This window comes from Somniosus microcephalus, chromosome 14, assembly GCF_052327205.1.
Source record: "Somniosus microcephalus isolate GS21.2 chromosome 14, FLI_Smic_1.0, whole genome shotgun sequence".
In the NCBI taxonomy this organism is placed as follows: domain Eukaryota; kingdom Metazoa; phylum Chordata; class Chondrichthyes; order Squaliformes; family Somniosidae; genus Somniosus; species Somniosus microcephalus.
The window spans coordinates 16451136-16478336 of record NC_141000.1 but is presented as its reverse complement, the minus strand read 5'-3'; the positions used below and the strand labels follow the sequence as shown (position 1 = coordinate 16478336).

At 42.1% G+C, this 27201-nt stretch overlaps 1 protein-coding gene across 3 annotated transcripts in view; it reads right to left on the bottom strand.

Moving 5' to 3' along the window:
• Positions 1–27201, bottom strand: part of LOC147107352 (glycine receptor subunit alpha-2) — a 273836-nt gene that overhangs the window by 158596 nt on the left and 88039 nt on the right. For all 3 annotated transcript variants that reach the window (XM_086006290.1, XM_086006291.1, XM_086006292.1), the window contains one exon: positions 14105–14328. In XM_086006290.1, coding sequence (XP_085862416.1) covers positions 14105–14328 — 224 coding nt within the window. The remainder of the gene's footprint in view (positions 1–14104; positions 14329–27201) is intronic.

Here is a 27201-nt window from a genome sequence, read left to right as displayed (position 1 = left end):
ATCGATAAACAAATCGAGGACCTGACAAAGAGCTGCTCAGGATGCCAGAAAGTCCAAAATGCACCACCACAGGCCCCTCCACACCCATGGGAGTGGCCCTCATCTCCATGGCAATGGGTGCATATTGATTTTGCTGGTCCATTCATGGACTCAATGTTTTTAATAGCCGTGGATGCGCACTCGAAATGGCCTGAGGTCATCAAAATGTCCTCCACCACCACGGAGAAAATTATTGCAGTCCTACGGACCATTTTTGCCAGGAATGGCTTGCCAGAACAGATTTGCTCCGACAACAGACCACAGTTTGTGTCCGAAGAGTTCCGGAGGTTCTTGAAAAAGAATGGGGTAAGGCATTACACATCCGCCCCGTATCATCCAGCCACAAATGGATTGGCTGAGAGGTTCATACAAACCTTTAAGAAGGCAATAAAGGCTATGTACAATGACAACATTCCGCTGCAGCACAAGGTGGACAATTTCCTGTTCGCCTACCGGAATGTGACACATGCAGTCACCAACCAGGCCCCAGCCATGATGTTCTTTAAACGAAGGTTAAGATCTCGCCTGGATTTGCTCAGACCAAACGTACGAAGAGATGTTGAGAGTAAGCAATTCCAGCACATCCATGAGAAGCCAACAAGGAGCTTCAATGTAGGGCAACCAGTCTTGGCCCGCGACTACCGAACAGAAAAATGGCAGCCAGGAACGATATGCACACGGCAGGGGCCACTAATGTACACAGTGGACGTTGGGGAGAGCATCGTGAGATGCCATGCTGACCAGATCCTAGAGTCACAGGAACAAGTCAACCCCATGCCTCGCCCATACGTACCTGGTGATGAACCCGACGTACAGGTCGCATCTACCCCAGAAACAGTAGCATCGGAAGCTGATGAACCAACTGACGACAGGGGGCCAGAATCGCCTCCGCACCAAGAGCAAGACACTCGGGAAAGGCGCTATCCAGAAAGGATCAGGAAGCCTCCCCAAAGACTGAATATATAAATAGACTATTTTCAGCTAATGTTGCATGTTAAAAGTGTTTATTGTAATTAGTTTGATATTTAATTGTTAAATGAGTGTTATGGTACTGTTAATCTAAAAGGGGAGGAATTGTAATGTATATACCTTTAAGGGGGGAACTATCTTTTACAGCTCATGTATACTGCAGTACCGGCAGTGACCACACCTGTATATAACACTGAGTAGTAATCTGTACAGATCAGTTCCAGTGTGAGCCACGTTGAGTAAACACCTGTTGTACCATTCTCCTGCAGTCTGTGTCTTATTATACACAGACACAACAACATGGAGTGAATCAAATTGGCTAAAGACTGGCTTCTGTGATGGTGGGGACCTCAGGAGGAGGCCGATATGGATCATCCACTCGGCACTTCTGGCTGAAGATGGTTGCAAACACTTCAGCCTTGTCATTTGTACTCATGTGCTGGGCTCCAGCATCATTGAGGATGGGGATATTCATGGAGCCTCCTCCTCCGGTTAGCTGTTTAATGGTCCACCACCATTCACGACTGGATGTGGCAGGACTGCAGTGCTTTGATCTGATCCGTTGATTGTGGGAATCGCTTAACTCTGTCTGTAGCATGCTGTTTCTGCTTTTTAGCATGCATGTAGTCCTGTGTTGCAAATTCCCAGGTTAGCACCTCATTTTTTAGGTATGCCTGGTGCTACTCCTGGCATGCTCTTCTACACTCCTTATTGAACCAGGGTTGGTCCCTTGGCTTGATGGTAATGGTAAAGTGAGGGATATGCCGGGCCATGAAGTTACAGATTGCAGTGGAATACAATTCTGCTGCTGCTGATGGCCCACAGCGCCTCATGAATGCCCAGTTTTGAGCTACTAGATCTGTTCTGAATCTATCCCATTTAGCCACACAACACAAAGAAGGGTGTCCTCAGTGTGAAGATGGAACTTCGTCTCAACAATGACAGTGCAGTGGTCACTGCTCCCAATACTGTCATGGACAGAGGCATCTGCGACAGGTAGATTGGTGAGGACGAGGTCAAGTAGGTTTTTCCCTTGTGTTGGTTCTCTCGCCACCTGTCGCAGGCCCAGACTGGCAGCTGTGCTCTTCAGGACTTGGCCAGCTCGGTCAGTAGTGGTGCTACCGAGCCACTCTTGGTGATGGACATTGAAGTCCCACACCCAGAGTACATTCTGTGCCCTTGCTACTCTCAGTGCTTCTTCCAAGTGGTGTAGTGCTAATTCATCAGCTGAGGGAGGGTGGTAGGTAGTAATCAGCAGGAAGTTTCCTTGCCCATGCTTGACCTGAAGCCATGAGACTTCATGGGGTCCGGAGTCAATGTTGAGGACTCCCAGGGCCACTCCTTCCAGACTGTATACCACTGTGCCACCACTCCTGGTGGGTCTGTCCTGCAGGCGGGCCAGGACATACCCAGGGATGGTAATGGAGGAGTTTGGGACATTTGCACACAGCAAGCTCCCACAAACAGCAATGTGATAATAACCAGATAATCTGTTTTTGGTATGTTGATTGAGGGATAAATATTGGTCAGGGCACTGGGGATAACTCAACTACTCTATTTAGAAATGGTGCCATGGGATCATTTACAGCCACCTGAGAGAGCACTCGGGGCCTCAGTTTAACATCTCATCCGTAAGACGGCACCTAGCGACAGTGCAGCACTCCCTCAGCACTGCACTGGAGTGTCAGCCTAGCTTTATGTGCTGCAAGTCCCTGGAGCGGGATTTGAACCCACGGCCTTCTGACTCAAAAGCGAGAGTACTACCCACTGAGCCACTGAGCTGACACTGCGGCTCAGTGTTAAATTTTATTTGATAACATTCCTGTGAAGCGGCTTGGGACATTTTACTAGGTTAAAGGCGCTATATAAATGCAAGTTTTTGCTGTAGAAAGTTACTGAAATACTGCTCTTTGAGAAGGGACATTTGGTGCTTCATAGCCTTTGTGAATTGCAACTGAAAAGTTACTGCATGAAAAATCTTTAATTAAGAAAAATAATTTCTAGCTTTCTTTTTGACTTTCTTCCTCCTCTCCACTGCAGTGACTCATGTCGCAATAAAACTCAACGGGTGCCAGATCATCTTCGGAACCTCACCTGTGACCGTTTCTCACATATGAAATCAGAGTGAGGGTCAGTCAGCTATGTGGTCACGAAGGGCGTCACCCAATTTCTGTCTTCATCCAACATCCACCTGCACCACTTTCCAGCAGCTGTCAAGGATTGCAATCTGGAATTGGAATCCCCAACTGATCGTTTCCTTCACTGGTCCAGGTTAGAAACCCGAGGCAGTTGTACCACCACTTCCGCTGAGGTGCGCTAACTCGCCACAGATCAGGGAAAGAACCTGGGACATTCCAGATTAAAAAAAAAATTCGTTCATGGGATGTGGGCGTCGCTGCAAAGCTAGCATTTATTGCCCATCCCTAATTGCCCTTGAGAAGGTGGTGGTGAGCCGCCTTCTTGAACCGCTACAGTCCGTGTGGGGAAGGTGCACCCACAGTGCTGTTAGGGAGGGAGTTCCAGGATTTTGACCCAGCGACGATGAAGGATCGACGATATACTTCTAAGTCAGAATAGTGTGTGATTTGGAGGGGAACTTGTAGGTGGTGGTGTTCCCATGCGCCTACTGCCCTTGTCCTTCTAGGTGGAAGAGGTCGCGGGTTTGGAAGGTATTGCCGAAGAAGCCTTGGCGAGTTGCTGCAGTGCATCTTGTAGAGGATACACACTGCAGCCATGATACGTCGATGGTGGAGGGAGTGAATGTTTAAGGTGGTGGATGGGGTGCCAATTAAGCGGGCTGCTTTGTCCTGGATGGTGTTGAGCTTCTTGAGTGTTGCTGCAGCTGCACTCATCCAGGCAAGTGGAGAGTATTCCATCACACTCCTTACTTGAGCCTTGTAGATGGTGAATCTGCATGGATCAGCGCTGCAGCATGCAATGTGTTTACCCACTGAGCCTTTTGGGGGAAGCGGTATGAAAAGCATATGTAAATATAAAATAAACACAACATAGGCTACATTGAATGTATTCAGATTCAGCATTTATTTAAAAATCTGTCAAGAACCAACTCCTCGTAACTAGTTCTTCATATTCACCTGTCAACACTTATGTCAAAGAACTAGCAATTGGTTTGCTATACTATCTATTAGTTTGAGACCAGTACCTGTTTGGAGAGATATGGGACTGTTAGGTCCAAATTATACTGCTGGCTCTCTTACCAAGAAAATGAAGCTTTTGCAGCGCAATATCTGTTAAATGTTAATGTTAACAGTTGGCTCTCTGCTAACATTAAAACAATTCAAAATTCAAGCCTAAAGTTGATCCTGGAGGGCTCCTTGTACATTTTGTCTAAATTCCACTTGGACAATTGCACACCCCAGTTCGAACACATACTTTCCATTGATGCGAATTGAAATCCCTTCACATGGACAAAGAAAGTGTAGCATAACTGACCCACCATGCAAACTGTGGCTGTAGATAGAGTGAATGAAACATAGAAGATAGGAGCAGGAGTAGGCCATTCGGCCCCTCAAGCCTGTTCCGCCAATTAATGAGATCATGGTTGATCATCCAAATTCAATACCCTTTCCTTGCTTTCTCCCCATATCCCTTGATCCCTTTAACCTTAAGAAATATATCTAACTCCTTCTTGAATATATTTAATGAATTGGCCTCAACTGCCTTGTGTGGTAGAGAATTCCACAGGTTTACCACTCTCTGGGTGAAGAAATTCCTCCTCATCTCAGTCCTAAATGGCTTACCCCTTATCCTTAGACTGTGACCCCTGGTTCTGGACTCCCCCGCCATCGGGAACATCCTTCCTGCATCTAGTCTGTCTAGTCCTGTTAGAATTTTATAAGTTTCAATGAGATCCCCTCTCATTCTTCTAAACTCTAGCGAATGTAAGCCTAATAGACCCAATCTCTCCTCATACATCATTCCTGCCATCCCAGGTATCAGTCTGGTGAATCTTCGCTGCACTCTCTCCATGGCAAGAACATCCTTCCTCAGATAAGGCGACCAAAACTTATTCCAACTCTTTGTTTCCTGTCTGCCAACCAGTTCTCTATCCAAGACAGTACCTTACCCCCAATCCCGTGTGCTTTAACTTTGCACGCTAATCTCTTATGCAGGACCTTATTGAAAGCCTTCTGAAAGTCCAAATACACCACATCCACTGGTTCTCCCTTATCTATTCTACCAGTTACATCCTCAAAAAATTCCAGTAGATTAGTCAAGCATGATTTACCTTTTGTAAATCCATGTTGACTTTGTCCAATCATGTCACTGTTTTCCAAGTGCTCTGCTATTACATCTTTTATAATGGACACTAGCATTTTCCCCACTACTGATGTCAGACTTTCCGGTCTATAATTCCACATTTTCTCTCTACCACCTTATTTAAATAATGGTTTACATTAGCTATCCTCCAATCCTTGGAAACTGTTCCAGAATCTATAGAATTTTGGAAGATGATCAGCAATGCATCTACTATTTCTAGGGCCACTTCCTTAAGTACCCTAGGATGTAGATTATCAGGCCCTGGGGATTTATTGGCTTTCAATCCCATCAATTTCCCTAACACCATTTCCCTACAAATACTGATTTCATTCAATTCCTCCCTCTCATTAGAACCTATGTTCCCCGGCATCTCTGGGAGGTTATTTGTGTCCTCGTTTGTGAAGACAGAACCAAAGTATGTATTTAATTGGCCTGCCATTTCTTTGTTCCCCATTATAAATTCCCCTGATTCTGACTGCAAGGGACCTACGCTTGACTTCAATCTTTTTCTCTTCACATATCTATAGAAGCTTTTACCGTTAGTTTTTATGTTCCCTGCAAGCTTACTCTCAATCTATTTTCCCCCTCTTAATTAATCCCTTTGTCCTCCTTTGCTGAATCCTAAACTGTTCCCAATCCTCAGGTTTGCTGCTTTTTCTGGCCAAATTATATGTCCTCTCCTTGGATCTTATGCTATCACTAATTTCCCTTCTTAGCCACGGTTGAGTCACCTTTTTTGTTTTATTTTTATGCCAAACAGGGATGAACAAATTCTGTAGTTCATCCATGCGATCTTTAAATGTTTGCCATTGCCATTGCCTATCCACCGTCAACCTTTTAAGTAACATTCCCCAATCCATCCTCGCCTCATACCATCATAGTTTCCTTTATTTAAATTCAGGACCCTAGTCTCTGAGTCAACTACAGGAAACTTTGTGCTATCCAGAGGTGAACCATCCGGCAAACTGGAGCCACCGGCAAAAATCAGGAGCTGTTTTTTATTCTTTTTGTTTGTTTTCTTTGCTTTTTTTTCCCCACAGTCAAGCAGTGCAAGGTCTGTAGCTATAGCAGCAGCTTTAGCTACAGATGCTTGCAGCCACAACCGAGTGTTTAGAAGCTGTTGCTAAGCAACAGTGTTTGTTGTCAGATACGGAGATAAGAGTCTCCGTATCTTTCAACATTAACTCTGGAGTGTCCGGCAGTTTTGAGGGAACGGCAGCAGCTCGGTCCCGTCGGTGCCAGATAGCACAAAGTTTCCTGTACTTCACTCTCCATTTTAATGTAGAGTTCTATCATATTATGATCGCTCCTCCCCAAGAGGCCTCGCACAACAAGATTGCTAATTAATCCTTTCTCATTACATAATACCTAGTCTAAGATGGCCTGATCTCTAGTTGGTTCCTCGACATATTGGTCCAGGAAACCATCCCGTATACACGCCAGGAATTCCTCCTCCACAGTATTGTTACTAATTTGGTTAGCCCAGTCTATATGTAGATTAAAGTCACCCATGATAACTGCTGTGCCCTTAGTGCACGCGTCTCTAATTTCCCGTTTAATGCCATCCCCAACCTCAGCATTACTGTTTGGGGGTCTGTATACAACTCCCACTAATGTTTTTTGCCCCTTAGTATTTATCAGCTCTGCCCATACAGATTCCACATCATCAGAGCTAATATCCTTCCTTACTATTGTGTTAATCTCCTCTTTAACCAGCAATGCTACCCAACCTCCTTTTCCTTTTTTCCTGTCCTTCCTGAATATTGAATGAACTAATAATGCACACCTTATGGACATATATATCTCTGGTTTGACAATATAGCATTATATAAGAGAGTTCACAAAGGCAGTACTGTACAATATTTCATAAACACAACATAAGGGCAGGATTGCTTTATGCTCTGGTGGTTCTGAGTGAGATGAGAAGCTGGCAATATTGGGCTGAATACCAATGAATGCAAAAACAACACTGGATATCTTTTAGTCTCAGTTACACCTTATGCAAGAAAATCCCCTCACCTCCAATACTGTCTGAGTAATCTCTTAAAATGGAGAGCATCTAATGACAAGCACTGATTAGTAGTTAAACACCAGTAATCTAGATACAGTCGTGCTTTACGATCGAGTGCAGGTATGTCACTGGAAAATGTTATGCTTTGGATTTGGGGCTGGGTTTGTTTTATGGTCACTGGTTTTGAAATAAAAAGCATGCCTCTTAAGAAACCAATGTGAACAGATGTGTATTCTGGCAATGCTCCAAAATGTAGAAATGCCTGTTACCAGTGAGATATTTACTACTAAGCAGATGCCTCCATTATATATTAACCAAGTAACAGCAATACGAGTTGTCAATGTCACCCAGCTAAGATTTTAATTCATTATAAATGGTTGCAGCCTTCAATTTTTGAGATTACTTGACATTCACAGAATGTAATGACCACCAGAGAAAATGGTCACTAATGCAAGGTTTTAAAAAAAAAAAGAGCCTTGTTAATGTCACCGTCATTAATTTAATGTAAATGGTAGCAAAATGGAAGCGACCAAACGGTTTTATGAAAATAATGACCTTTCTATATTCCAGGACTCATTTACCACAGTGACATTTAGCAACTTGACAGTGGCAGGAGTCTCACAAAAAAGTAACATTCCAAAGGCATCATGGCTTAAATGCAGCTACTCTCTGGAGATATCAAGGGCATCCATCATTTTGTGATAATTTGGACAAAAGGAACAGATTTAACAAAATATACTGATGCTGACAGTAATGTGGTTTTGGAGCCAGCAATATTGGGATGATCCACTGTTCGGATAATTATGCCATTAATGAAGCTACAAAAATAAGGCAATAATGCATTAACTAGTCATTAGCATTCTCCTAGAAGTTTACTATTGGCGTTCCGTGCCTCACAACGTCCAGGTATGCCTCCGAAGATTTAAGGAGGTTGACGAGGTGAGATTAGGTTGCCCATCAGTGCACATCCTTTGAACCAATTCTCTTGCAGGGTATTGTTCACTGCGTTTCGTGATCTTACAGCTCTTACTCCTATTAATTATTTAGTAAAGTGCAAACAAAAGAGCACAGGAGGGTGTGTGAGGACATTCTGGGGTTGCCTTTTGTCTCACTACCGCCCCATTTTAAGGTGTAAACAGGGTAGTAATTAGACAAAAGTCTCAGAAAAACATTTTTGACAGACTGCTGGAGGTCTGCCCATTCAGATTTTTTGGGGCGCACGTCAATTTAAGTAGCCTGTGCTTCCAACCGAAACAGGCTGGTGGTCAAGCCCAATATATGTAAATCAGGCTCATATTACGTTCTCAGTAACCTGACACCATTTTTGTGTCTACTCACTTTGCTATCACCACTTCCTCAACCTGTCCACAAATCATGGGTGGTGTGAGTTGGGAGATGGAAAATATGTGCGGTACAAGCAGTGCCTTGAGGGATCCTCAGCTACTCTCGGATAAAGCATTGGAAAGTTTTTGGGAGCCATTTTGCTTCTATTACATAGTGATTTTTGGTTACTTAGACAATTACAAAGTGCTCGTAGTGCCTGTAGAACATTCTGAACTCTTAAGAGGCTTCTGGCAACACATCTTTTTCACCATAGGTGTGCTTTTAGTAATTGGGAAGGATGTTCTTGCCAAGGAAGGAGTTCAGCGGAGATTCACCAGGCTGATGCCTGGGATGGCAGGAATGACGTATGAGGAGAGATTGGGATGATTGGGTTTGTACTCGCTGGAGTTTAGAAGAATGAGAGGGGATCTCATTGAAACTTATAAAATTCTGACAGGACTGGACAGACTAGATGCAGGAAGGATGTTCCCGATGGTCGGGGAGTCCAGAACCAGGGGTCACAGTCTAAGGATAAGGGGTAGGCCATTTAGGACAGAAATGAGGAGGAATTTCTTCACTCAGAGAGTGGTGAAGTTGTGGAATTCTCTACCGCAGAAGGCAGTAGAAGTCAATTCATTAAATATATTCAAGAAGGAGTTGGATATATTTCTTAAGGCTAAAGGGATCCAGGGGTATGGGGAGAAAGCAGGGACCGGGTACTGAAATTGGATGATCAGCCATGATCGCATTGAATGGCAGAGCAGGCTCGAGGGGCCGAATGGCCTACTCCTGCTCCTATCTTCTATATTTCTATGTTTCTATGTTTCCACTCCGACAAGAGTTGGAAGAGGTGAAAGAGGAGCATCAGAAGGAAGGAGCACACAGGGCTGCAGTGACAGGGAGAACAAATACAAGGAAGCAGGCTCGTTGAAATCCTTACCCTCCCAACAGAGTGTACAGGCTCAGGACAACATACCTTCACTTCTATGAGGAGCACTGTGTAAGGAAGCTGCAGCAAGACATGCAGCCAACTACCACAGCTAGCACAACATTGTCTGTTGTGGTCAAGCCCAATGCATCCTTCAACTTCTTTGCTTCCGGTTCTATCCAAGCTGCCACAGGGGATATCAGGAACATCAGTTGGTCTACGGTTGATGCCAGGTTTGCTAAAGAAAGCATGTTTGCCATGGACATGTGGAAACAGCAGGTTAGAGGTCTAGGGTTTGCTCAGATTTTAGTCATCCCCTGTGTCCAGATCCTTTTTTGACTGCATCTGCGTCACTTAGCAGGCTCCATTGGATGAACCTACTGCCTTCATGAAGTATAAGAGCTTCCACTCCATTAATGTGCAACTGGTGTATGATCACCAGCAATACATCATGCATATCTGTGCCTACTTTCCTGGAAGCTGCCATGATGCTTTTATATTGTCCCAATCCTTCTTAACCTACCCCCACTAATCTTTGCCCCTGCAAAACAAGTAAGAGGCCGGCTGCTTGGGAACAAGGGCCACCCCCTGACATTTGGCTCATGACTTCGGTCAGGAACTCACACTCAGTGGTTCTACAATCAGATCCATGGCTCGGCTAAAGCCCTCATTGAGAAAATCATTGGAGTCCTCAGGCAACATTTCCACTGATGTCTTCCTGCAGTACTGCTCACAAAGAGTGTCCCATATGACACTGGTTTGCTGCATAACTTTGCTCTGCAATGGGAAGAACACATGGAGGACCATCGGATGAGGACCTTCAGCGTGATGAACAAGAGGACACTGATGACAGAGAGGATGGCAAAGAAGCTGGAGAAATCCAACAGTTACCAATAGCCAGAGCTCATCGGCAGCAGCTCATTGAAGAGCACTTCAGCTGAACAATCCCTATTCCCCTACATTAACAGCCATGACTAACATTTCTGCCAGTCCTTCCACCTTCAAATACAGGGCATCCCACCAAAGCCTACCATTGTTATTCATGTCAACTAACATGTTCCCTTCCCATTGTAAGACTGCCCCAATATTGGGCTGTGACTCCGCTCTTCCACTGATCTGCAGGGGAGCAGGCTATTGGAGATCTGTGGCCGATTGAAGCCCCTATCTATTCAGTCTGCCACCTTGTCCAAGGTGAAGGAGATAATGAAGCCAAGAGCCTGCATGGCCCCAGTATGAGTATCCCTGAGGCATGCTATTACTGGGCCCAGCTGCAGCGCTCATTGAGGTGACCACCCCCTCCATGGATGACTGGTGAGTGCTGATACCTTGCTCTAGGACCCCACACAAGTTGGTAGTGAACTCCTCCACACTCTCCGACATGCCGCAGCAGCTCCCTGGCAGGCAGTCCAATGTATTGAGCAATTGGTGGTGCACAGAAAGCATCCTTCTTTTAAAGGCTGGGATCCTGAAATCTGCATTCGGTCAGCAGAGTTAGTGCGTGAGCTTGCCCGCCGTTTAGCTATTTTCCCTGAGATGTCATTTCCACTTGCGCTTGCTCCTGCTCACTTAAGCTCAATGAATCATCCCGTGCAGACCCATCTAACTCACTTGCCAGGAATTTCCTCAGGAACTTCTCCTGCTCCGCCATCGTAAAATTTGGCGGAGGTTCAGTGAAAACCCCGTTTACGTGCTAAAACAGACCTCCGTCAAATTTAAAACAGCAGTGTTGGAAAAAACTCTGAGGAAATTCCTTGTAGCTATCTATAGCAGGCAGGGGTGCCGGGGCTAGGAAGAGCAAGAGCGAGTGTTGGTGCTTCTTCGGGAGTGTTCTCCACCTCAGTGTGTGCTGCAGCAAACCCAAGATGTCTAATGGACTTAGAAAGAGGGGACAGGGACAAGGGCTGGCATGTAGCAGCCACAGCAATGCGCCACCAGGTTGGCATGTTGAGTATGTGGCTGAATTAAAAGAAAAGGAAGGCAAGATGCCCATACGCCCTGCTGTGCATGGCCTCCAGCCTCGCCTTCTCCAATGCGGTGTGGCCTTTCCCTGCCAATTATGCTGATGGCAGCCTCGTTCATTGGCTGTGAGCATGTGCACTGAGGCAAGACAGTTCTTGCACTCTGCCTTCTGTGGTATGTGAGCTTCTCGTGAAGGAAAGTGGAAGTGGGTTAGTGTGTGCCCGGTTGGAGGGGTCTGAAGGTGTGTGTGACAGATTAGCATAGTGTATATGATGAGAGGTGAGCCGAAGGAAAAAGTAGTTGTGAGGGAAGTAGCAGGTCCAGAGTGTGCAAGTGCAAGCAGGAGAAGGTGCAGTGCAGTGTCCCGTTGTGATAGGAGGAGAGCCATGGGAAACAGGAGAGGGGAGGATTACTAATGTTGGGGCCAAAGCTGGACGGTGCAGGACTGAGCAGAGACCAAGAGAGAGATGAGCCTTACCTTGGCCATCCTGGTGAGGTAATCAAATCGCTTCCTTCACAATTGCCTGGCCCTGGTACAATGCTAGTGACACTGATGTGCTCTGCTGCCTCTCTACATTGTTGTTGGCAAGATTGCCTGGGTACCCAGTGCCCATCAGAGGGGAAGGGGACTGCCTTCCTGCTACTCACTTGCTATATGAGCATCTCCATGGCACCATCACAAAATCTGGGGGCCCTGGATGAAATCATTTTGCCGGCAGAGTCAGAAAATCAATTGCAGCATTCAAAAGCAGCACTCCCCTTTAAGAGGTGCAGGCTTCCTTCAAGTAATGGCAGTCCTGGATTTCCAGCCCTCCCAACCTGTAGGGAACGCAATTAATGCGGGCAGCTCGCCAAGTACTTGAAATCTGGCCCGGCCACGATAGTGGATCGGGCCTCCTGCCAACATCATCAGGCGGGCGGTATGGTTCTCCCACCCACTGCCCACCCGATCGGCACTCCACCTGAAATTTGACCTCTTTGTGTTCCTGTGAAAATGGGCAACATGTTAACTAGACATCCTGGGGGGAAGATTTCCTCTATACACCAGGCACTTCAAAATTATAAAGCCTGTTTTTAAAAATACCTCCCAAATTCAGCCTTTTAATATCCAAGCTTGATTTTAACCTAATTACAAATTCCTGATTTTCCTAATCATCTCTTTCACTCTCTTCAACCTAATGGTCTGCAACTTGCACCAAACCACTTTTCATGAATAAAAGCAAGATTGTTTTCTTAATGACCTCACTAGTACAACTAATTTCTTAATGACCTCACTAGTACAACTAATTTCTTAATGACCTCACTAGTACAACTAATTTCTTAAAGACCTCACTAGTACAACTAGTTTCTTAATAACTTCACTAGTACAACTAAAGACCTCACTAGTACAACTAGTTTCTTAAAGACCTCACTAGTACAACTAGTTTCTTAATAACTTCACTAGTAGGACTAATTTCTAAACAACTTTACTTTGTGGTAATGTAAAAAAAAGCCCCAGTGACAGTCATTGGGCAAAAATGGTACACAAAACATAAAACTCATAATTCACAATAAAAAAATTGCAAACTTCATATCATTACAAAATTATGATAATTTAATTTGTTTGATTATACGCTCAATGATAAACAACTTCCATGGGAACATAGGAACAGGAGTAGGCCATTTAGCCCCTCGAGCCAGTTCCGCATTAGGATAAGCACCTTGGCCTATAGCTCTAGCATTTAGTCCATGTGACACCATTAAACAGACTCAGACCAAGTGATATCAGTTAAATATACCGGGGGAGGCTTAAGGGTTGGGCACATTTAGTTGAATATTTACTTGAATATCACTCCAAGTATCATCACCAAGGTCACAATTTGGCCGGCCAGTTGAGAGGTCCAAATCACTTTCACGTTCGAGCCTCGTTAACATTTTGCCAGCGAGCTGCGGACACGCCAACCGGCACCCGATGCAGCTCTCTGGTTTCCTGCGGCAGAAGATCCGCCGATGACCCTATGCGGCCGGCCGGCAGGCTAGACCTGTTGCGTTAAAGGAGAGAATGTCCAGGGGACGGGCGAGAATGGGTCTGCAGCAGGGCTGGTGATTTTTGTGGGGGGGGGAGGCCAGAGGAGCCACTCCTGCTCCCACGTACCTTTTGGGAGAGGTCTCCCGCGGACCCTTTAAAGACTGCGATTAGGCTTCTCAACACCTGGAGGAATGTGACTGGCAAATTTCGGCCATTGTTCCTCAACAGTTGCAATCGGGATCCTGCAACAGACGTAGGACCCTCGATATACATACATAAACAGTCACTTTGGGCGGGAGTGTTAGCACCCATTTAAAGCCTGCCTGAACGTCAAATCAGGCTGGCAAACAGGTGCAAGGGTTTAAAGGTGCAAAATACCAGACTTTTAACTGCGGTTCAGCCATTTTTTAAGGCAGCCGACAGTTGGAAGTCTCCCCCACTGTATTGTTTTTTTAAATATGATTAAGAATACTAGAGCAGTTTATGAAGCTGACACCATCTGAGACAACCTCGGTCAAAGGACTTCATCCAATGCTACAACCATACAAGGGAATACTATAAGTCGTTATGGGAAAGCCAATCTTACCTTATACTGTACAAAACATTTCCATTTTTAAAAATGCGAAGCAGTTTGTTGTCCGTTGTCACTTCATGAAAGTTGGCACCCTTTTCATTAGCAAAGAACAAATCAGGCTTCCAGATGGAATCCAACATGGAAGGATCCAAATCTAAGGAATCGTCTGGGTATTCACTGTAGGCTAATCGTGGATCACTCCACGTCTGTCGCAGGAATATATTCACTCTGTAGTCCTAAACAAATGTGAAATTATTTTTATAATTGTGTTAATTGAACAGATGTGCTTCCATTTACAGATAAATTATATGGGAATCCAAGTTTAATTGAAGGTATAAGCACAGTATAGCCTAGGTCCCACAACAATGGAATCAATAATGATCTTTATTACACACCCTCTTTCTTTTTCTCACTTTTCTTTTTAATTACCTTTATTTTTTTGGTACCAAACCACACTGAGAATTGCTGGGCACATACTTGAGATATTCTAGCTCTATAAGTGCATTATTTTAGTTAAAATAAGAAAAAAAGGACAGCTTCTGCGTTGAAAGAACCGTTTAAAACACTGAATAAAATGTGATTTATTTAACCAGTTTGAGGCTTCTTTTCAATTCTGGACAAGGGGAGTCAAGCACAGTGATCATTTACTGACAGTGCTCAATGCAGAAGGTGCAGCCTTGAAATGCAAATTATGTAAAAAGAATATAATGCTATACCAAAGTTTAGGGTCCTCCCATTCACCAATTAAGTTTCTAATGTTTCACTGATGATCTACTAATGTAGCAAAGCTGTGTGTGTGTTTATCAACTGAGGTAGAGACTCCACAGCAGCACACAAGCTTGTACTAAAGGCCAAGTGAGGGAAAGGGGATCTTGTTCAAACGCTCCTCCTTTTCAAACATAATTGCATTAATCCCAGGGGAACCACATCATTTACTAATACATAAAGAAAATACTGCAGATGCTGGAAATCTGAAATAAAAACAGAAAATGCTGGAGAAACTCAGCAGGTCAGGCAGCATCTGTGAAGAGAGAAACAGAGTTAACGTTTGGTCATCGACCTGAAACGTTAACTCTGTTTCTCTTTTCACAGATGCTGCCTGACCTGCTGAGTTTCCCCAGCATTTTCTGTTTTTATTTCACATCATTTACTAGCTTTATTGGGGGCTATTTTGGAACAGGGCCCTCCCTGGTTGCCGTGGCCTTGTTGGGTGTGTAACAGCATTGCTAACATACCAAGTACCTGTATTCCTGCAGCAGTATCGGCACCATGCATGCGATTCACTGTTTTAATGCAGTGCAATTTATAGCCATTCCTCTTAAAAGTGATTTATACTTTTCTAACATTTGACTTGACATTAAAATTTCAGGAGTTGATTCACAAACGTGATGAACAAAATTGCCAGTCACATTTATACAGGGCAGCACTGTACACTTTAGTTTCCAAATAAATTACCTCGAGCTCTTGATAAAAGTTAGTTAGGTACTTATATGACAGTAGTAAACTAATGATGCTAAGGTAGCTGATAAGATTTGCCTACATAATAAGTCACTGCAATTCAAAAAGGATTCAATTGTAGAGACATTTTGAGATGTTTTGATGTAATAAACAGAAGTGTTCTTAATATTATTCTTAACATATGGAGATTAATTAAATGATAATAGTAAAACGTAACATAATTGTGGCTTTGTGCCAGTTCTGTGAACCTCAAGACAATAGCTTATTTGTAGTGGTTTTAATTTTATTTGATACCACTTTTCCAATGGAATTGGCTCCAGCAGTGGTAAGCCGCCATATCACTTGACCACTGTGAGACTACTGCACCAACAAATGGAAGACCTTTGGGTAAGCAATGTCACACACGATTTTTGCTTGGCAGAGCCAAGTAGGTTCAGCGTATCTAATCACAATTCAAGCAAGTGGGTGATATCACTCAAATAAACATCTTGTGGATGGGTGGTTATAGAACAAATGTCAGCTTTTGATGAGAGATATCGTAACCTGCTTGCCCTTTAACCCCAGGGGTTCTGCTAAACATTGTCAACCAAAGGTCTATTTTTGTATAAACTATTGCTCCCTGCTCCCTCCATTTAACACTTAGGGTGCAATGATTACAAATAGTTTAAGACAATAACCCTTGAAACTTAATGAAACTATGAATATAGATTTTTTTTAATGTTCCTGTATTTTCAAGCATTTACTTTCACATACATATTTTATAAAGCCATTGTGCATTTTGATTGCACAGTGCTTGAGGGAGGAGTGCATTGATACACTAAGGCTTCTTGGCTTGATTGGGTCTGCATTAGACAGATTCAGGTTTAAGAACTGAAGCAATTTGTTTATTCTTGGTCCCTGTAGGAACACCTTGAGCCATTTAAAAAATTCTAAACAAAGATAGAGTTTAAATATTTTCCCTGCTGTATAATTATCATTATTGACCAAGTAGGGCTTCTCAATCCATCATTCTTTATATTCATGTATACTGTATGCAAATTACAGTCCCTGTTGCAGTCTACACTACCTAAATCCTAATAAAATCTAAACTAATATAATGAAATGGTAATATCATGCAAATTTGGAGATGCTTTACTGTTTTTATGTTTTTAATTAGGTTTGATTAGGTTGGATTATTCAAGTCATGATCATTTTAAGGTTCATTAAATAGTTGGTTTTAGTCACATCTACAGTCATATTGTATAATTCCCCCATCACCACCAAAGAACACACACATTCTCTGCATAATGCTATGCTAATAAGGATATGTCTAATGCAGAGGAAGCAGACCAGTTATAGTACAAAAGTTTGACCAAGTCATAAGGTCTTCATAAAATCAGCCAACTTCTTTCTTTTATAATTTGTTTATCCCTTCCAATGTTCTTCCTCTCCCCTCTCTTCTCAAAGGTGATAACTCGCTATTTGCTAGCGTTTAGAAGAATGAGCGGGGATCTCATTGAAACTTATAAAATTCTAACAGGACTAGACAGACTAGATGCAGAAAGGATGTTCCCAATGGTGGGGGAGTCCAGAACCAGAGGTCACAGTCTAAGGATAAGGGGTAAGCCATTTAGGACAGAGATGAGGAGGAATTTCTTCACCCAGAGAGTGGTGAACCTGTGGAATTCTCTACCACCTAAGGCAGTTGAGGCCAATTCATTAAATATATTCAAGAAGGAGTTAGATATATTGCTTAAGGCTAAAGGGATCAAGGGATATGGGGAGAAAGCAGGGACTGGGTACTGAATTTGGATGATCAGCCATGATCTCATTGAATGGCGGAGCAGGCTCGAGAGGCCGAATGGCCTACTCCTGCTCCTATCTTCTATGTTTCTATGTTTCTATAAGGTATGGATCCACAGGCAGTGTTGGACAATCTGATACCATCTATCACACCACAGTGCAGAAAACAAGTAAGTCACATGTTTAAAATTTTATTTTTAATTAAAAAAAAGATTGGGTGCTGCAGTGGGTTGGATACTGGCCTTTCATCTCTATATAACCTAACCACGCTAACATACCTAAGACCTTTGGATAAGTATTGGCCCAGAAATTCGGGTCCCAACGCGTGAGTACGGACGGAGTACTCACGCGTGGACCCGATGGAAGTGCCGGTTTTCAGCATGCACAGCGCATGCGCGGGAAACCGGCATTTCCGATCCTCTGAACCAAGGGGTTCAGAGGTCGAACGCGTGCGCGCAAGAGTCTGCGCGTGCGCGTTGAACTTCCTTTTTTTTTACAGGTTTGCCCGTGCGTGAAGGCCTCTACTTTTTGCACATCTAAAAACCAGGCGTAAGGACTTCATTTTAAAAGGTAAGTGGTCAATTAATTAAAATTAGAACATTTTTTCCACAGGTTTATTATTTTTAAATACTTTACAGTAAGGTAAGTGTATTTTTAGCCCCGATTTATTATAAAAAAATGTTTTCAAAAATTTAAATTATTGTTTAAAATAGTTATTTAATGTTATTTATAGTTGATTTAAATAGTGTGATTTTTTTTCAAATTTATTTTAAGGTTAAGTACTGTTTTGGGCACCCGGAGTTTTCATGAGTTTGACAGTTCTTTCTGTCAAACTCATGAATGGGCTTTTCCCTCCTTCGATTGGTTGCCCAGTGCTCACATGATCCCAGCCGACGCATCGCACTAAGTACGCCGCTGGGTCACGCAAGCACAGCGCGCCGGGAGCTGGACCGGGCCACAGACAGGAAATCCACGCAGGCCCAGGCTTCAACTGTCGGCGCGCTAGGTAAGTGTAGGTCGGGGGCTTGCACCCGCGGGAAGCCCCCGACACGAATTTCTGGGCCATTACCACAAATGGCTGTTTAAAAAACACAGGGCCAAGTAGCTTTGAACTCATCGACATTAAACCCAACCCAGTCTGATAGCTTCCACTGGCTATAAGGTTACTAAGTCCATCTCAATACATGGGTCAACAACTTGAAACCACAACTGATTTAGCACTAAACTGGCTCTCTCAATCAAGAGACCACAGGATAATTGATGTATTAAATGAATAAAAGTCACAGTGGTGCTCCAAGGTAGGGGCTTGAAGCACACCTTGGACACAGTAGTTACATACGTGACCCAGGAGTGCTTAATGCTGATAGTGGGTGCCCAAAATGAACACAAAAAAAGCAACAAAAATTAACATCTTTAGACAAAAAAGGTACAGAACGTATAAAGTAAGTTAAATTAGGTAGAAGACAGTAAAGTTAAAATAATTAAAAAACATGATAGAAAATGGAGAAGATGAGAGGAGGAACAGCAGACCAAAAGGCAGGCCATGCATTTTTTTACTTAAATTGTTTTGTAATTTTATTGAATAGAGTTAAAATATAATAATAATAATGATATTATAGGAACACAGGAACAGGAGTAGGCCATTCAGCCCCTCGAGCCTGTTCCGCCATTCAAATAGACCATGGCTGATCTGCGATCTAACTCAAAATACCTGCCTTTAGCTCATATCCCTTAATACCTTTGGCTAACATAAAGCTATCAATCTCCAATTTAAAATTAACAATTGATCTAGCATCAATTGCCATTTGCAGAAGAGAGTTCCAAACTTCTACCACCCTTTGTGTGTAGAAGTGTTTCCTAATTTCACTCCTGAAAGGTCGGACTCTAATTTTTAGACTATGCCCCGGAGTCCTAGAACCAGTGGAAAGAGTTTCTCTCTATCTACCCTAGCTGTTCCCCTTAATATCCTGAAAAATTCGACCAGATCACCTTAACTTTCTAAATTCTAGGGAATACAACCCTAATTTGTGTAATCTTTCCTCATAATTTAACCTTTGAAGTCCAGGTATCATTCTGGTAAACCTACGCTGCACTCCCTCCAAGGCCAATATATCCTTACTGAGGTGTGGGCCCAGAACGGTTCACAGTTCTCCAGGTGTGGTCTAACCAGGGTTTTGTATAGCTGCCCCCTTGTACTCTAGTCCTCTAGATATAAAGGCCAACATTCCATTAGCCTTTTGGATTATCTTCTGTACCTGTTCATGACATTTTAATGATCTATGTACCTGAACGCCCAGGTCTCTTTGGACCTCCACTGTTTTTAGCTTTTTACCATTTAGAAAGTACCCTGTTCTGTCCTTTTTTGGTCCAAAGTGGATGACCTCACATTTGCTTACATTGAAATCCATTTGCCAGTTTTGCCCATTCACTTAATCTGTCAATATCCCTTTGTAATTTTATGCTTTCATCTACACTGCCTACAATGCCGCCTATCTTTGTGTCATCGGCAAATTTGGATATATTACTTTCTATGTCATCATCTAAGTTGTTAATAAATATTGTGAATAGTTGAGGCTCCAACACAGATCCCTGCGGGACACCACTAGTCACATCCTGCCAATTAGAGTGCCTGCCCATTATCCCTACTCTCTGTCTCCTGCCGCTCAGCCAATTTCCCAACCGGGTCAATAATTTGCCCTCAACTCCGTGGGCTTCTACCTTAGATAACAGTCTCTTATGTGGGACTTCTGGAAGTCCATATAAATAACATCCATAGACATTCCCCTGTCAGCTACTTTAGTCACCTCCTCAAAAAATTCAATCAGGTTTGTCAGGCATGACCTGCCTTTCACAAATCCATGCTGACTCTCTCTGATCAACTGAAAATTTTCGAGGTGTTCAGTCACCCTATCCTTAATTATAGACTCTAGCAATTTCCCGACAACAGATATTAGGCTAACTCCCTGGTTTCCCTCTCTCGCCATTCTTAAAAAGCGGAGTGAAATGTGCAATTTTCCAATCTAAAGGGACAGTTCCTGAATCTGGAGAACTTTGGAAGATTACAGTTAGGGCATCTGCAATGTGCTCACCTACTTGCTTTAAAACCCTGGAATGGAAACCATCTGGCCCTGGGGATTTGTCACTCTTTAGTGCCATTATTTTCTTTATTATTTTACCTACGTTAATTTTATTGAATCCCTGTCCCCGATTCAGTATTAATTTCTTTTGGATTTCCGGCATGCTATTCTCTGACATATTGCTGACATTACTATTGTAATATTAACCCTACACGTCAATCTTCGAATTTCCCAGGAACTGCCAGGGGTCTTAGGGTCAATAATTGCACTAAAGCTAATGGCAACCTTTGGATAAGGAGAAGCAACATTGCCAGGGTGGAAAAATGCAATGCTGCAATCAGATATTTTTCCAGAATATGACAGCCCCTTCAAGTATATGTGTACATATTTCCATATGGGTGTAAAAAAGGATTGATTTTAAATATTTCAGCTTCCATGATCAAGTAGCATGTCTATATATGCAGTGTGTATAGTTTATACTCCACTATTGTGCTCGAGAGTTTATCTGCATACTGAGGTTTTTTTGAATTTTAGTTTCCCCCCCCCAACAAGTCTTTAATATATGTTATGTTTCTGGATCATTCTGTTCAGCAATGTCTATCTTCATCAGCTGCAACTAAGTTCAAATTCCAAGAAAGTAACAGTCTCCATTTATATTCCACTAAACCCCTCAGAGTCTGAATTGATCCCTTGACTGGCAATCAAAGCTGCTTGATCTGTCTTACCAGGTGTTCGTGCAAGGTATTACATGGTGGTAATAGTCTAATTCAGGATTAGGAGCGTTTAATACTGCATGTCCCATCTGCCTTGTGTATGCTGTTAATGGGCTGTTTTTACAGGCACATATGTGGCATAAACACATTTTTACAAAGATCCAACTTCAAATAAGACACCCTACACAAAAACAAACACCTTCTGCTGTCACTCAAAGGATTAGCAACTCTCGCGTATAAAAGAATCGATAAATAGGTATTATTACCAACTTTGAATTTAACTTTCTTTATAAATTTGAACTGATTTATTCAGCTCCATTGTGATGGTCTCAGTAACTCAGATAATTTGCTATTTTACGCAGGCCTGCTTTAAAATCTATCCCTTTTCCTATTTTTTTTTCCAGTTCTGAGGAACCGTCTTCAACCTGAAACGTTAACTCTGTTTCTCTCTCCACGGATGCTGCCCTGGCCTGCTGAGTTTTTCCAGCATTTTCTGTTGTTATTTCACAAAGTCTAATTGTTGTTTTATAAACACAAGCCGAGGTCACTCAAGAGTTTTACTGTTGTGTGATGAGGGAACTTTGCATGTTGAAATGCACTTGGCCGTTGCTGGTTACAGCTGAGAAGCAGTCTTTTAAAAGTGTTTTCCATTTGTACCCAAGTGTGACGTCTGGAGTGTGACATCTGGACATGCAGACAGTCATGTCTTTAGTATATTATGCTACTATATACAGCACTTTTTGACTTGTTGGCTAGAGAGATTAAATTAACTCTTTATTTGGTGGATAAAATTAGTGGGCTGAGTGGTTCATAACCATCCTTTTACTTCTGGGACCTGGATTTTGAATCCATCCCAGACTGATGTGACAAGAATCTCATTACTCAACTGACTAGAAGGGTTCGCTTGAAATGCATTTAGGCGGGCTCATCTTAGTGTTCAGTGGGCATCAGACCACAGCATTAAATCCTCATAATTCAGCATTAATTGAATACTAAACTGACAAGCTCGCTCAGATAAGCCATAAGGAAAGCTGATGTATGAGGTGACAAAGTGTTCCCAGCAATAAATTTCTGAAACTGGGATTAAGTGTACTAATGAGGCAGAGAGGAGTTGGCTTAATTCTGCATCTGGTGCTGTTATATCTGACCTGGTAGTGCTTGATGCTGACACTGGTGTGAAAGATGGAAAATGTTCCCTTCTTCAGTATAGTTACCCATAGAAAATCCAGCAAGTGTACTGCACTTCCAGTAGCACTAACACAGCATGAAACTAATAAGAAAAGTAAAAGTTAAAATAAAAACTTCTATCAAATGAACCCCAAATCTTTGAAATGTGTTTCAGATTTTCTAAAATATGAACTTAAAGTAAACAGTTTTATAAAGTGAAAGTTACCGGTTATAAATTGATGCTGAATTTTCTCTCTCTGCTCCCAAAGTTAATTAGCATGAAAAAAAATGTAGTATTAATCATTTTATTATTCTACCTATAATGTGATTGTTTTTGTATCCTTAACTTAACTTGCAAAGCACTGAGTAAAACATAAAATAGATGGACACATGACAATTATCTAGATAAATTCAAAACATGCAGACATAAACTGCAGTTGATTAAAATGTTGTTCATTAAAATTCCACTGTATCTTTGGTGTGTTAATGGCAGCAGGAGGTAGGACTGCCGGTTAGTGCCAGTTGAGTTTGTACGGTTTGTATTGATGCCAAAATAAGGTTTTACATAGAATTTGCAGCACAGAAACAGGCCATTCAGCACAGCTGGTCTGTGCTGGGGTTTATGTTTCACACGAACTTCTTGGTCAAAGGCTTGACTGCCAGTTAAAGCCAATGTGAGATCTGGCAGTATGAGATTTGATTGTTCATTGATGGCAATATGAGATGTAACTTCTGGTTAATAGCTGCAATGATAAATGACTGTTTATTAATGACAGTACGATATCTGACAGTTAATGGCAGTGTAAGATCTGAATGTTAGTTAATGCCAGTATGAGATTTGACTACGTTAACAGCAGCATGAGATCTGATAGTTAATGGCAGTGTAAGATTTGGCTGGTAGTTAGCAGCAGTAGTGAGATTTGATTGTTAATTAATGGCAGTGTGAGATCTGAGTGCTAATTAAGAGCAGTGTGTGATTTGACTGTTCTTTGAGAGCTGACTGTTAGTTATTGGCATTACAGTCATCACCTCCTATAGCAGGCCCATTGGTGTTAATGTGATTTGCCCGCTATAGGAGGTGGAGAATAAAATCCTAATAGGTTGCTTCCTACTGGGGGATGATTGACAGACTCAAATGTAAGTAGCCAAGGTAATCGCACCTTAATAAGAGGCAAGGAGCTTATTGAACAGCTGCTGGGCGACCTGAGATTGCCAGAAATCAGTGGCGTTTTTAAACCAGTAAATACAGGAGATTGAGTAATTAAGGCATTAGCGCCTTAACGAGGAGCTTATTGAACAGCGGAGCCTACCTGAAATAGTGCCAGGTCTACATGTGGCCTAACAGAGGGTCCAAAAATGGGCGTCCCTGAATTTCTAGGACTTGATGTTTTATTAATGGGCGTGTGAGATTTTGATCTCATTCTGCTAATGAAAATGTGAGGTTAGTATGCCTGTTAATGGCAGTATGAGACTCGAATGTCTGTCTTTGGCAGGAGGATAGCCACCAGTAAGACATGAAACAACTGCTGCCACCAGATGTTCTTGGTTCCACAAGTATAAAGCTAAACATACTTGACACTGCAGTGAGTGGAAACAGCCCTCTACATGAAATTTTCATCTCTTAATAGAAAATGGAGCATTGCATCTGTGTGGTAGCTGCAAATGGTAACTCAAATCATTCTAGGATACAAGCTTGGAAAAGGTTCAAAACTATCTTTCAGGCATGAAACCTTATGCAGGGAGAACAGCTGGAAAAAGAAAAGCAAACACAAACAGTTTCTTCCTAAACTTCGCTAATTGGTTCGAATTCTGAAATTGTGTTTCTAACTTTGTTCAGTGGTATTCCAGAACAATTAGCTTAGCCTCTCTGAGCATATCTTTCTTCTCTTCTTCTTAGGCAATCCCTCGGAACCGAGGATGACTTGCTTCCACATTAAAAATGAGTTTGCAGGTCTGAGTCTGAGCATATAAATATAGAATAAGTACATATAAAATGCCAGGAAGGCAGTATTCTATGCCTGCAATAACATTGGTTGTACGATTAATAAGTTTCTAGAACATAACAACAGGAGTAGGCCTTTCAAGTCCATGGAGCCTGCTCCATCCTTTTGTTAACAATGGAAGCCTTATCTTATATTTTCAGTTCCCTGCCCTTTCATCTTATCCCTTAATACCCTTATTTCTTCAACTCAATTGATTCTGCATTGATGGTGATCTGGCACACTGCATTTCACATTCTCATAAACCATTGTTTCATTTACTTTTAACTAGCCAAGTTCAAATTCTAAGATACTATCCCCTTGTTCTGGGCTCCCCAGGGTTCTGCTGCCAAAAGGTAGAATGTTCTTTATCTACTCTCAATCATCTTCAAACCATTTAATCAGTTCACCCCTTAACCTCCTCATCTCTAAGGAATATAACTCAAGTTTACGCAGTCTCTCATAGGTAAGTCCTTTCAGTTGAGTAAATTGTCGTTGGACTTTCTCCAAAGTTAATATATTCTTCCTAGAGTGGATGTCCAAAGCTGAACACAATACTCCAAATGATATCAGACTAAAGCTCTGCACAGCTGTGGTAGGACTTCTTTACTATCTATACCTTTTGTGATGAAGTGTAGCATTAGCCTTTTTGATCATTCTTTGCACCTGCAGGCAAGTTTTCAGTGACTATGTACCCAGTTGCCAGTTTGATAGGCCGATAAAGCCAAGAGTTGGAGTTGGTTATGATATCTACTCTTGCCTCTTGGGTAACTGATCAAATAAATGCTGAAAATAGAATGAATTTGTGGAACAACGTATTGTAGTCCAATTGCAAACAGTGAACTTTGTGAGAGACACATTTGCAGCACTCTGTGTATTAATATAATTAGGAACTGGCAGTTCCTTTGTCTCACAGAGGCCTGGAGACTCCAAGGGATCACTTTAAAAGTACCTAGTCCAATCTTTGTAACATGGACACAGCTCATAGATTCAATGACCTCTCTTTTTGCTGCCATTAGCAGGTTTATACTTTGCTATCTACACTTCAAGCTCCATTACATTAGCGGCCGTTCTAAATTCTTTAACATAAATTATTTCTGGCAGCTAGCTGTTAAAATTACAGGTACAAATTGTTTTTTAACAATCGTAAAAACAAAAGCACTGCGAACGTTTTCTCACCGCTGTCGATTGTCAATATTATCACGGAAACATTTATTATAAGCTAAAATAATCAACTGGCAGCTTCTTGATACCTTCAGAAACAAATGTGACCGTGTTTGTGAAAAGCCTCAAGTTTGGAACCTCTTGGCCAGAGTTTTTCACTCGTCTGCTCGGAATCTCAAGATTCCCCACTGCCATTTATTTTAATGGGCAGGAAAGTCAGGAGTTGGCAAGCACAGAAGCAGAAAACCCCAGCCCACCATGTGTTAAAAGGAAAGCTTGAGTTACCATTTGTAGATAATATGAATAGAGTACCGCATATTGCCATCCAACCTTAAAAAAATGAAATAAGGTTCTAGAAGAGAAATATAGATATTTCAGAATGTATAACTTTGAAGAGCATGTAAATATAATCAGTACTGTTTGACTAATTATGGAAACATTTCACTGTTTTATATAAACGTGTGTTGTTATCCCTATCATGTAAATAGGCACATGTGTGCTATGATTTAGCAACAAATGGAATAACAAAAACAGTTCAATGAATTCTCTGACTTTCTACTCTATTTGATCATATTAGATTGTGTTTTCCAATAAATAACTTGAATTTACACAAAAGGAACATGATTCTTAATCAATACTAGACATGTGGCGCTTTCAATCTTTCACTTACAGGTGACTTCAATGGAAATAAAAACCAGGAGAGATATAAAACAGGCTACAGACTCGTTACCACCCATTTTAATCTATCGCACAAAGTCAAGATCTACCCCATAGAATCATACAGCACAAATGAGGCCATTCGGCCCATCGTGCCTGTGCCGGCTCTTTGAAAGAGCTATCCAATTAGTCCCACTACCCCCGTTCTTTCTCCATAGCCCTCTAATGTCTTCCCCTTCAACTATATATCCAATTCCCTTTTGAACATTATAAATGCATAGTAATTGACTTAAAGCATAAAAGAAAATCAATCTATTTTTTTTACTGTGGCACTACCTGGTTACTTAATATTGTTCAACTGCAAATATTTTAATTTGCTGTAACAGAATGGTGAACATAATCACTGGATGACAACTACTGCACTTGTTTTCTATTAGCTCCCTGCTATTCCTCTTTTAGGACTTCTTATTGAAATACTGAAGTTGTCTATTGTATAAACTACATGGGACTTCAGATGGGCGGTCTGATTTGCTGACGATAATTACTTTAGGAACAAAGTATGAATTTCTGCTGATTAACCTGCCATTTACTCTTATTGTTCCTTGCCTCAAAGTTTCCCAAATCAGTTATTCATTATAACTAAAAATAACCCATTTTCCAACAGGTGATGGGGAACTGTCAGCACAAATTTATAAACTACAGAGCATGCTTGACTAATTAAATTAAATTCTTCAAGTGAATTGCTAAGTGCATAGACAAACAGTATGCAATGGATTGTCATATTTGGACTTTCAAAAAGCACTTGATAAAGTACCATACATGAGGCTTCTTATAAAATTAAGGGCTAACGTTAACATAGCTATCGTAGTACCATTATTCAAGAAGGGTAGTAGGGATAAACCAGGGAATTACAGGCCAGTGAGCCTAACATCAGTGGTAGGGAAATTATTGGAAAAAATTCTGAGTGCCAGAATTAGTCTCCACTTAGAGAGGCAAGGATTAATCAGGGATAGTCAGCATGGCTTTGTCAGGGGCAGATCATGTCTAACCAATTTGATTGAATTTTTCGAGGGGGTGACTAGGTGTGTGGATGAGGGTAGTGTAGTCTACAT